The sequence below is a fragment of the Phalacrocorax carbo genome, chromosome 8 (genome assembly GCF_963921805.1).
Source record: "Phalacrocorax carbo chromosome 8, bPhaCar2.1, whole genome shotgun sequence".
Classification (NCBI taxonomy): Eukaryota; Metazoa; Chordata; class Aves; order Suliformes; family Phalacrocoracidae; genus Phalacrocorax; species Phalacrocorax carbo.
In genome coordinates, this window is record NC_087520.1 from 23,003,799 (window position 1) to 23,015,009 (window position 11,211).

Sequence of the window (11,211 nt, forward strand, 5' to 3'; positions counted from 1 at the left end):
GGGCTCGGCGGCGGGACTGGTGTCCCCCCTCGGCCGTTACCGGGGGAGCCCTCGGTGTGTCCCCGCTGCCACCCGGGCTCGGCCCCTCGCCGAGGGACCCCCGGCGGCGCGGGAGGGTGTCCAGCCCGGCCATGCCACACGCTGCTATGCGACATTCTATACGCTGTCCTGCCACACGCTGCCCTGCTGCTCGTTTCCAGCCTCCTGCTTACATCTTTTCCCCTCCCCCAGTTTTTCCCCCGGTCCGTCAAGAAGGTTCTGTTCGCGCTCTGGAGCAGTGAGGGCAGGGGAGGGTCAGCCGTTTCGGGTCACAGCTGCTTTACCAAGTGGGGGAGCAACCGAGCCACTCGGGTTCACTGGCAGAGCACTCGCATCCCAGTGCCAGGCTGCTGGGACGTGCTGCCAGAGCACATCTCTTCGGTTGTGTCCGTGGGTGATGCCCTTGGGATGCGTCTCCGGCAGAACCAGATCAGTTCAGGCACAGATGAGCAGCCCCTTCCCGCTGCAGTGAACACTGCGAGCTCCCCGCCTAACTGAAGTCTTGTTGGTGGGTGCCGGGGAAGCCGCCACACTGGCTAAGGGAGCCACTACAAAGGAGCCGTGAAATGCTTCCTAAAGCCAGACACCCAAAAATTACAGCGCGTCCCACTGAATAAACACATTGAACCAAATCCCAGGAATCCCCCTGGCTTGTCTGGATCACACCGTCCTCTGATCCTTGCCCCATCCCAGCCCACAGAGCAACCTTTGGACAGCATGAAATTGCATCAGACCCTGGCATCACCACAGCAGCAGGCCCGCGTAAGCCAGTCCGCAGCTCCCAGAAGGCTCTTCCTCTGGGTGACTGCACCTGCATGAGCAAAGGGAGCGTGCCAGGCTGCGGGGCCACCGGCACCTCCTCGTGTAACCACAAATTCTCTGCTGGCTGCTCCTGCTGCACTGAAAGATTGCTATGCAGTGACAATGAGCCTGGCAGCACACAGAGCTGTAAACTCATCAGCAATTCCGCGCCCTCCCCCCCGTTTTTTTTTTTTAAACAGAGTAATTGCGTTGAGGTCAGAAAGATAATCCTGCTTTACACCAGGGTTAATGTTTACGCAGGCACTGGTGACAAAAGAAGCTTGCAGCCCTTCATCTCCGATATTGGTAAATTGGAGTTAATTGTTCGGCAGGATGGCAGGGGTGACGTGCTGGTCACACCTTCTGGTTTGCGCCGTGGACCTGAACCTGCAGCTCCAGAGTGAGACCTAAGCTAAGCAGGGAGTATTTATTTTGCTTTAGTACCAGGAGCTCTGAATCAGCCTCTGGAACTGGGGCATGCGCTACCAAATGTCCAGATGTGGCCACCAACTTCAGATCCATTGGCTCTTGGCTGCTTTGGGTGAGGGCAGCAAGGGCCTGGCTCTCCAGGGGGTTCGGCACCCTGTCACTTGGAGGAGGCTGCTGAGGTTGCAGCACCACAGGAACACTCATGTTGGCAGGCACCTCAGGAGGTCACTCCTCCACCCCCTGCTCAAAGCCAGGCCGGCACTGGGTTCAGATAATTTCCCTATTGCTATTTTGCCAGCAATGGCTAGGGCAGGAGATGGGCAGCAGGCATCTCAGGTGAGCTCTGCCCTCCTTGTCTGTCACAGGAGGGAGAAAGACAGGAATTTGAGCCCGAGGCGGGATCGGCGCTGTGACTACAGCTGCTCACCCGGTCCACAGGACAGTGATGGCACAGGGAGTCTCAGCCAAAGGCACACACAGAGCCTGAGAACTTGCTTTGCTCCCAGTATCTCTACAGCTTTACCATGCCTCTGCCACCCACGGGAGCCTTCTGGGTACTCTGAGCAAAGGCTGCAATCAAGAGCAGCAAAGTCACCTTGACGTTAATGGGGGACATTGGCAAGGGCAGACTTGGACACAGCATTTGTCTTCCCTCTTCTGCAGCCGTCAGGAGCTGGGGACATGGATCACGGTTCCTGCCAGCAGAGCAAGAGCAGCAGAGAGCTCTGACGACATCTCCTTGGCTTGGGGAGGATGCAGAGCAGAGGCTGGGGAGGGAAAGCCCACCTAAGCGTTGAGCCTGTTGAGGGACAGCTGAGGGCAGAGCAGGCAGGGAGTGCAGCCTCAGCTCTGAAGCAACTCCTGCTGCTGTGGTGCTTGTTGTGGGGAGGGATGCAAGACAGGAATGTGCTCCACTGGTATTCTCCATCCTCTCAAGGATGTACCCTGGCAGCCACGGAGTGTTCGTCGGACCAGATGCAAGCTCATTAATGTCTTTGTGATTTTATTTTGTCAGCTCCCAAGGCAGCGATGCCCCATGGCACAGCTCTTCCCTAGGAAGCTGTGAGATGATGCATCCCCTTGGAGGGGTGTCTTTTCTGGTTGCAAAATCCGGTACTGGCTGCAAACTCATCTGTGCTTTTGGGCAACAGGTCTGGCTGCCAGGAAATACTGAGCACCTAATGAAACACGAAGAGTCAATATGTGGTGCTGACAGATAAGACCAAATTCTCACATTTTTACAATACTGTTCTAAAATATGCTAAAACACCCTCCTGGTGCATCAGGATCATTGCCACTGCTTTTCCCAGTGCCGGATCACATCTCAAAGGAGGATGGGTATGGGGAGGAGGACTCAGAAATTGCTGTTCTACATTTTGGGGTTTTTTTTTGTCGTTGTCAGTAATAATTTCTGGAATTTTCACCTTTCTCCAACACCCCTGCATGCTCCTTTTGACCCCATGCAGAAGTACGATGTGTCCTGTCCAGGAAGTCAGAAGCAAATCTGTTGAGGTAGCTATGCAGATCTGGTAAAATAACGATGGGGGGAAAAAAAAGGCGATGTTTCCCCTGGATCAGGCTGTGCGTCCAGCGTGTGTAGGACCCCACGGAGAGCTGTGCTGCTCCTGCGGGCCAAGGGGAGAGGGAAGAGTCACGTCAGGGACCCGAGAGCGGCGCTCCTGCAGGGGCTGGTGTGCGGCAGATGGCCCGAGCAGGCGACTGAGAGGCCGCAGTGCAGGGACCGGTTCGGGAGCGGGCGGGAGTGGGCAGGAGCGGGCAGGCGGGCCGGCTGTCTGAAGGCCAGCCGCGGCAGAGCCCCGGTAACGGGCTCCCCTCCCTGCTTGGTGCCGCAGGGGCGGCGGCGCCGGGCACGGTGAGGCCGCGGCCTGGCGGGCGGGGCGGGCTCGGGTCCCTCAGGCCCAGCACGGCCCGGGGCGGGTCAGGGGGGTCGGGCGGCCACGGCGGCCCGGTGAGGCCGCCCCGCTGCCTGCGGGCGGGCGGGCGGGAGGAGGGCGGGCAGGGCCTGGCCCCGGCGGGGAGAGCGGCTCCGGCTCCGCCGCCCCGTCATGGCCGTCAGCACCGTACAGCCCCAGCCCGCTCACGGTCGCCATGGTGACGCCGCGCCGGCCCCACCGGAGCCCCGCCCCCACAACACCGCCCAATCAGCCCCTCCGCCTCCCTCGGCGCCGCATGCGGGGCTCCCTCCCATTGGCCTACGTGGCAGCCCCCATCCCCGCTCCCACCGCGGCCAATCAGTTGCAGCCACCGCGGCCAATCAGTTGCAGCCACCGCGGCCCTTGCGGCGGGGCGGGGCCGGCGGGCCCCTATAAAATTCTCGGGCCCTCTGTCCTCTCTGTTTATTGCCGATAGTCGTGACGGGGTCGTCATGGAGGAGCCGCTGATACTGCTCGTCCGTAGCCCCATGCAGCGGCACCCCGACCTTCGCCTCCGCGCCGCCCCCGCCTGGACCGTGCGCCGCCTCAAGGCCGAGCTGCGCCGCCTCGTACCCGAGGCACCGGTGAGTCTGCGACAACTTCCCCCCTGCCGCTCGAGCCCTTCCCGCCGCCGCGCGCAGCGGTTGAGGCGGAGGCGGGAGCGGTGCAACCTCGCGGGGCCGCGCCGGGGTCCCGGGGCCGCCGCTCGTTCCCCCGGCCGAGCCCTGCCGTCTCTTCCCCCGGGGCATCTCGCACCCCGTCGGGGCGGGCCTGTGGCCCCTCGGGGACTTGGTTTCTGCTTCGGCCGCCGTTAAATATTAACTGACCTCCCTGGGCCCGCGTGTCCTGCGGGCGTTCGGGGCCGCAGCGGGCGAGGCCGGGGCTGGAGGGGGGCAGCGCCCGGCCCCCTCTGGCGGGGGTGGTTCTTTTTTGAAAGCTCTTTCCCGCTGAAGGAGTGGCGGCCCGGCCTGCGCATAGCGAGGGCACTGGGCTTGTGGAGATGGCTGACGCTGAAAATGCAGAAGTCTTGACTTCCTTTCACGGGTCTGGTGAGCTGACAGCGGGGAGGCTCACAAGCGCTGTGCTGCTGCGCTCTGCGGCACCGGAGAGGCAGAGTTTTGGCAGGAGGATATGCTGCTTTGCTTCACTTCCCCGAGGAGCGAGGTGATTGCCCACAAAAAGATTAGTGTGCTTTCACTGACTGCTGCGCTGCAGCAGGAAGGCTCCAGGCAAACAGCTGCTGGGGTTCATCTGGTGGAGCATAACAGATCTATATGACACCACCTCCAGTACTGATCAGATTTGATTGTACTTCAAGCCTGTTTCTAAGAAACACAAATGTTTTTGTCCGCACTGTAAAAGAGACAGCATGTAACAAAGTTCTTTGCCAAAGGGATGCTTTATATCCTCCTGCTGATTTAGACCTCGGTGGTGACAAGCTTGCACTTCAGTATTCAGTTGTTCTTATCTCATAAGCTGAATTTAGCTGTGCAGCTCAATGCATTGGGTGCTTCTGGCTGCATGCCTCTGTCTATCCAGCTGTAAGTTGCATCAGTTAATGTTTGCATGTGCTTGGCAGAGCAAGTTGTCCTATTCTTTGTTTTCTCTCTTTAAAGCCTGAAGAGGACCAAAAGCTGATTTATTCTGGGAAGCTGCTGCTTGATCATCATTATCTGAGAGAGTTGCTGCCAAGGGTATAAATTTTTTTTAATTCTGTGCTGAAATATATAAAGAAAAGTGATATATTTTAACATGTCTCCCATTACATTTTAGCATGGGGAGTTGCATGCCCTACATTTGGTATACAACTTCAAGGCTCCTGCAAATGTGCAAGAAACCAATGCAGAGGTACTCATGCTAAGTTAACATACTACTCTGAATCCTGGGGTTGTGACTGAAAATGGGAAATACTGAATGGCTTTTTTAGAATTCACTGATACAGCAGCTTTTTCCTGCCAATGCAATGGTAGTATTACTTTGTGATAATTTGGTTAGGAATGTGAGAACACGTTTGGATTAAGCCAAGTAGAAAATCGACTCTGCAGTTCATTGGTAGAGATTCTCATGGCATCTGTTAAGCAAGATAGAAACCAAAGTCTAATTCTAACACACAGCTCAGAGGAGAAATGCTTTCTGGTAAATTCAGTTTTATTAAGTAGAGTATGACCTGTTGTGTCCCAGGCTCTTTTGGACGGAGGCTGTGCTTGTGGGCAGAATACGGTAGTTAGAGTGGCAGTGGTTCTGATCTGTAATTGGGATGTGGGGAAGGAAGGTGGCTGTTTGCTGAAGATGTTTTAACTGCTCTCATTAATGACTCAGCCTGTAGAGAGGAAGCCAAGGATGATGCTTAGTCCTTGAACAGAGTACTTACTGGTTTTGGCCACTTGCATTGAAGACCAGTTTTTGCTTTCAAGTGGACATGCTATTGTATCTAGAGGTGTTTATATTGCCTGTTATAGGCAACTGGAGCTTATCCTGCTTATGTCTGGTGTTTGTAATATGTGAGCCAGCTTTGCTCTCAATATTGTACTGACGCATCACAACAGAGCAGCTCTTGATTTCTGGCTGTGCATGGCAGTTTTTGTATGCAAGTACAAACTCCTCATAGCCAAGGAGTCAGATTGTCTTGTGTGGTCCCTCTTTCTTCCAATTACATTTTTATGATCAGATGGACCTGACTGTATGTGGGGGAAAAAAGCTAAAATACAGTGTAGATCTGGTGAAAGTGAAGAGTAATATCGAGTTATTCTTACATGCCATTTACTTTTTGAGCTTTAAAATACTGATGGAGGTGCTGGTAGCATGATGCCAAGAGCTGTGTTAGTACTGTGGCAGCGCCTAGAGGTACCGTGAAGGACAAAGTGCATGAACTGTGTAGCAGTTATAAAAGAAGAGCTTGTTCAGTGTGGTGTAATCTTTTTGCATAAGGCTTGTGTAGAGTACTGAGTAAACCTCGCTAACTGCTTTGCTGTCCCTAGGTTAAAGCTGATCAGCTGAAGTTATTGTCAGAAGCTAGTCAAGAACCATTGGTACCTTCCTCAAATGGTGAAAGACTGAGATGCTCTTCTGGTGGCCAATCTTCAGCAGAAGCCAGTAACAGGTAAATAAAATTATGTTAATCACTAAGATTTTTTAAATGTTGGCTTTGTGTTGGATGCCAGCCCCTTATGCCACACATGCTGTCTTAAACCCACAGAATGAGGGCCGAAGATGGTGGGGATGCATATAAAAGCTTTAGTGGAAAGAAGCTAAAGGAAAATGTGCTGCTTCTAGTGGAAGAGTCCCTTATTCATATAAACATTAATTATTTAAAGAGAGGTCTTTAATACTCTAGAAGGAAGAATTTTGCATTTGGATGCACAAAATGACAGAAGCTATTTATGTTGTTCTGTAATAGATGACTTTTGCAGTTTGTCCAGTATTTGCTAATGAAAGTCTTGAAATTTTGACCTAGGCTTGAAACAACTCTGCATCCCTTCCAAAGCGTGGCTCCTGGCTTCTCTGCTTATACAGCCTACAGCGTGCTTCAGATGTCCTGGTTTCAGCAGATTTATGCAAGACAGTATTACATGCAATAGTAAGTTTTCTGTCCAAAGCTACCAGTAGAAACGATAATACAAGAAAAGAGAAAGCTTCTGGCAGTTCTTCCTCTTCTGATGTAGTATGATTGGAAGACTTTGTTGTAACTTGTGCTGAATGGTGTGGGAATGTACCTCTAGTGTGCTGGGGTGCTTGGTTTGCTCTTTAGGCCAGTGCTTTTGAATCTTGCAAATTGCAGATCTCTGACTCTTTTTGATTCGGAGAGCTGGTGTCTGTAGGGTAAATGTAATCCTGCTGATGAGCCTTAGCTTCTCACTGTTTTTTTAACTGCTTAGGTAGCACACAGAGCACTGGCTGGAAATCAGTGACAAAGGTAAAGCTGCAGCAGCCTTCTAGACTATTTGTAGATTGCGCTAAAGAATTTTTTGTCAAGTATGCAAATTATTGTTCATAAAGTGGAAGGTGCCTGTTTTGTCTTGCTGAAGTCACTATGCAACTTGTCATGGGTAGCACAAAAACTTGTGTTTAATGCTTCTGTAGCCTCTAAACTTGCATGTGATCTGACCCTATACTTAAAGGTGGACAGATTTTTGGTTCCTCTGTCAAGTGTGAAAGGATTCGACTAAGCTTTATTCTGTACTTTGTTCTCTGATTTCAGCTTGGCTTCTACTGCTGCATCTGCTGACTCTTCCCATACACAACATTCTCAAGAGATACAGGTGGCACCGGTGACACCCCCAGCTCCTCTCCCAGACCCATTTCCTGCACAAAATCAGCCTGGAAACCAAAATGCTGCTGGCCAGGTTAATGCAGCGGCCAACCAGAACTTGCAGATGAATGCCCAAAGGGGTCCCCTCATGGAAGAAGAGGAGGAGGGTGGCAATCGGGATTGGTTGGACTGGCTCTACTCAGCAACACTGTTCTATGTTTTTGTCAACATCATCTATTTCTACTCCAGTGTCAGCAGATTCCTCCTGGTTATGGGTGGCACTGTTCTGATGTATCTGTAAGTATGTGTTATTAACATCTACTGTTGTACTTCAGTGAAACATTTCTGAATACAAGCTCTGTGCTGGGGTCAGCTTTCTCGCAGTTGTGCTTCATAGGACTCTTGTACCTGGAAAGGATGAATCAGCCCTCTATCCTGGCACAATTTGGGATTTAATATAAGTATAGCGTATGCCTGGATTAAGTGAAGAACAGGTGATCTTACCTGGTTTTTGTACTAATGCTTCTGGTGAGGCTGGCTTTCTTCTAAGAAGACTACTTGAAACTGAAGTAGCTCTTGGTGTAAAGCCCCAGCAGCCTGGCAGTGTAAAGGAGACATGTAGGTTCAGTGAAGTAAACGATAAGTGCTTATAGGGGAATCAAGTGTTTTAACTCTGGAGAGAGGACGTTGCTCCTGCTGAGTCATGTACCCCTGTGGCCTTTTCTGCTTTGCATTGCCTCTGGAGAGTAGAGCTAGACTGCAGTGTCCTGAAATCTAAGTCTTAGGGCTGTCAGTTGACATGCTTGGGATATCTTGTCTGAGAAGGATAATCTGCCCCCTTAAACTCTTTGAGCACCAGTGAAACAAGTGATATAGGCTTCTGAATTCCTGTTGGTGGGTCTAGAGTTGAAGCTGGAGGAGGTCAAATGATCAGCTCTTCTCTGTAGACTTGGAGAGTGAAGGTTAATAATGGTTTCAATAACAGTCCTTGAATTTTACTATTGATAATTCTAAAGCGTAACTTTGAACAGCTTATATTGTGGGTTACAAAGAAGGTCTGTACCTTTACAGCACCTGCACTAAGGAGGTCTATGTGGCCTGTTACCTTTTGGTAAGGTAGGGCTCTGTTTTCCATGTTCTCTGTGCCCTTTTCTAGTGAGTACAGAGTTACCCAGGGTGTATGTAACATGGTAAACAAGCTGGCTGGCTGTACCTCTAGCAGTGTGCTCCAGTAGGCTGATCCCTGATTATAAGTAGATACAAACCTGGATGTAGTGCTGCTTACTTTGTATGCAAGCAGATGCTCAGTCTTCCCCTCCTACCTCATGATTTGCTGACAGGAGGCTTTGAAAGTACTTACTGGGCAGCTCTGAGCAGCCTGATGTTACTTGAACTGTATTGGTGTAACAGGAAGAAGTAATATTTAGTTGATATTAATAAAAATCTGTTGCTTTCCCCAGGCATCATGTTGGATGGCTTCCATTTAGACGAAGACCAGTTCAGCCTGTCCCAGGCAATGTTCCTCCTCAAGCTGCTATCAACCAGGACCAGAACAATAACTTACAGGTATTGTCTTGGTATTTTTTTTAAATGATGAGCATGAAACCCTGTGAAGTTTAATTCCAGTTTACTAATTACAGGTAGCAGCAAAAACTTCTCTCAAAACTTCCGTCAGAAGTTGTCTTCCATGGTGGAATAACTGCCAGCCTCAGTCCTCCTTTGGTGTAGCTAACTCCTCTGTTCTACAAAATATTTAAGGCTGAATGTTATCCTTTAGTTGCTTCTGTCCCTTAGGATGCTGCAATGGAGAGAACCACAGGCTGAGCAGGTTCTGTAACTGAAGACAGGGTTTAGACTAGTACCTCAGTGGTAGGATTTGAGTATAGAAGCAACCTGAGTCTTGCATTTTCCAGCTGATACTTCTGGTTGATGTCCCTCGGAGTTAATTAGCTGTAAGTGCATATGTAGTTCACCTGATCTGGTGCTTCATGTCTGTCCTAGGCAGTGTGCTTGGACACACAGCATGAGTTAACCAGTAACAGCAGCTTAGGTGTGTTTGACTTTGTGGTTGTCTGGGGACTCTTGCAAGCTTTGTGTTCTGATAATGACATTTGGGTAACAAACATGCTGTTTGACACCTGATTCTTCTCACTTCTGCAATGATCTCACTTACCAATAGCCTTTATTTTGGCAGGGAGGAGATGCAGGTGGAGCAGATGAGTTGGAGGCATCTCCTGATGAGGGACAAATTTTACAAGAACTGCAGCAGGCCACCCCTTCATTTATGAGCACAGCGTGGGTTTTTTTCAAGACTTTCTTTGCATCCCTCCTTCCAGAAGGGCCGAGAGTGATCCGCAACTGACTTGTCACCACTCAATTGTCTGAAACTGCAACGGGATTTAGTATGAGTGAATTGGATACCAACTCCAAACCAGGAGTGAAAGTGGATGGCACTTCTCTGGCTTTCACTGACCAAGCAAACAAAGCTGCAAGAAGCCTTAAGTCATTACAGCCTAGAGACTAAGATGCTTGCCTTCATTACAAAGAACTTTGTTCTGCAGAATTTATTAGGTACCTGTGTAGAGGCTTGGCATTGTGTACTTGTGCACTAAATGCACAGGCTCTAAGCATGTGTGCAAAAATGTTAGAGAAGCAAATTGCTGCTTCTGTGCAATGTGATTCCTGTTGGAATGTTTCAAATGCTATTTAAATTACACTGAGTGTAGGATCTCAAATTGCTAGATATGCATTAGCAGACTTTTCCTAAAAATCTATTGTTAAATTGCTTCAACAATAGTTTAAATTTTCTGTGTAAATATTTTCCTATGAAGGATGTGCAGTGCAATTTCCCTATTGGACAAAGTGGAGGGCTTACAATAAGGTATTACTTAACTCAGTGGAGTTGCAGGCTAAATTTAATGTTGACAAATCTAGATACTTTAAACTTAAACCTTAATTTCCCCCTTCCCAAATCATGGGAGAAGAGTAAGCATGTTCAGCTCTATCTAGCAAGAACTTATGTAAGATGTAAACTTCACTGCTTTGGGATGCAAAGTTAAAGCAGTCTAATATCTGTATTCAACTCTGTTCTCACTCCACAGCAACTCTTGTGTTACTTCGTTGTGTTCCCTTTAATTTCTGGTATGTTTAAGGACTTTGATTGCAATAAAACTTGCAGGCATTTTTATCCATACTTGCATACACTGTACAGCAACTGGAGGACTACCTGTGCAGGTAGCACAGGGTGTGTTCTCAGCTTTTTTTATTGAAAAACCATGATAAATGAGCAGGGATGTGAGAGGAAAAGAGGCTTGCAGAGCCTTAAATGTGGCTCCTTTAAGTGTATTCTTCAGCAACCTTTAGTATTTAAAGTGTCTTGGAGAGCTTGTAGCTTGTATTTGCTCACTGAAGGCTGCTGGATGTATTGAAGCAGGTAATTCTGCAGGTATTTGTGGGGTTTGGAGTTTAATGCCGTGAGCCTGGTGTGTGACTCCTTATTGATTTGCAGTGTGTTATCTTGGCTAAGGGATTGAACCTGGCCTGAACTGTGCTGTGTCTGGGGAGGACAGCTGCTCATGAAACTTGCAGTGCTTTTACTCAGTCTTACCTGTAGTTGGCAGAACTGTTTAGGGGTGTCTTGTTGGGACTCATGTGTGAGTTGATACAAGCAGTTGTAAGAGCTTCAGTGGTAATGGGTGATCCTGCCACTTCAGATCAGACTGTTAAATATGTTTTTTGGTGTTACCTGTGGCAGCAAGG

General features: G+C 49.7%; 1 protein-coding gene across 1 annotated transcript; it reads left to right on the top strand.

The window, feature by feature from the left end:
* Positions 1-3,615: 3,615 nt before the first annotated feature.
* On the top strand, positions 3,616-10,645 carry HERPUD1 (homocysteine inducible ER protein with ubiquitin like domain 1). The gene is made up of 8 exons (XM_064459096.1): positions 3,616-3,787; positions 4,820-4,897; positions 4,977-5,051; positions 6,182-6,303; positions 6,658-6,780; positions 7,402-7,749; positions 8,913-9,018; positions 9,647-10,645. Exons 1-8 carry the CDS (start codon positions 3,656-3,658, stop codon positions 9,812-9,814), a joined length of 1,152 nt encoding a protein of 383 aa, XP_064315166.1. The 5' UTR covers positions 3,616-3,655; the 3' UTR covers positions 9,815-10,645.
* The last annotated feature ends 566 nt before the right edge of the window (positions 10,646-11,211 follow it).

Bases quoted from the DNA above. Each gene is read 5' to 3' on its own strand.
- HERPUD1 (XM_064459096.1), top strand. From the start codon at position 3,656: ATGGAGGAGCCGCTGATACTGCTCGTCCGTAGCCCCATGCAGCGGCAC. The intron at 3,788-4,819 runs GTGAGTCTGCGA...CTCTCTTTAAAG, and splicing joins GCCTCGTACCCGAGGCACCG to CCTGAAGAGGACCAAAAGCT. The intron at 4,898-4,976 runs GTATAAATTTTT...ATTACATTTTAG, and splicing joins TGAGAGAGTTGCTGCCAAGG to CATGGGGAGTTGCATGCCCT.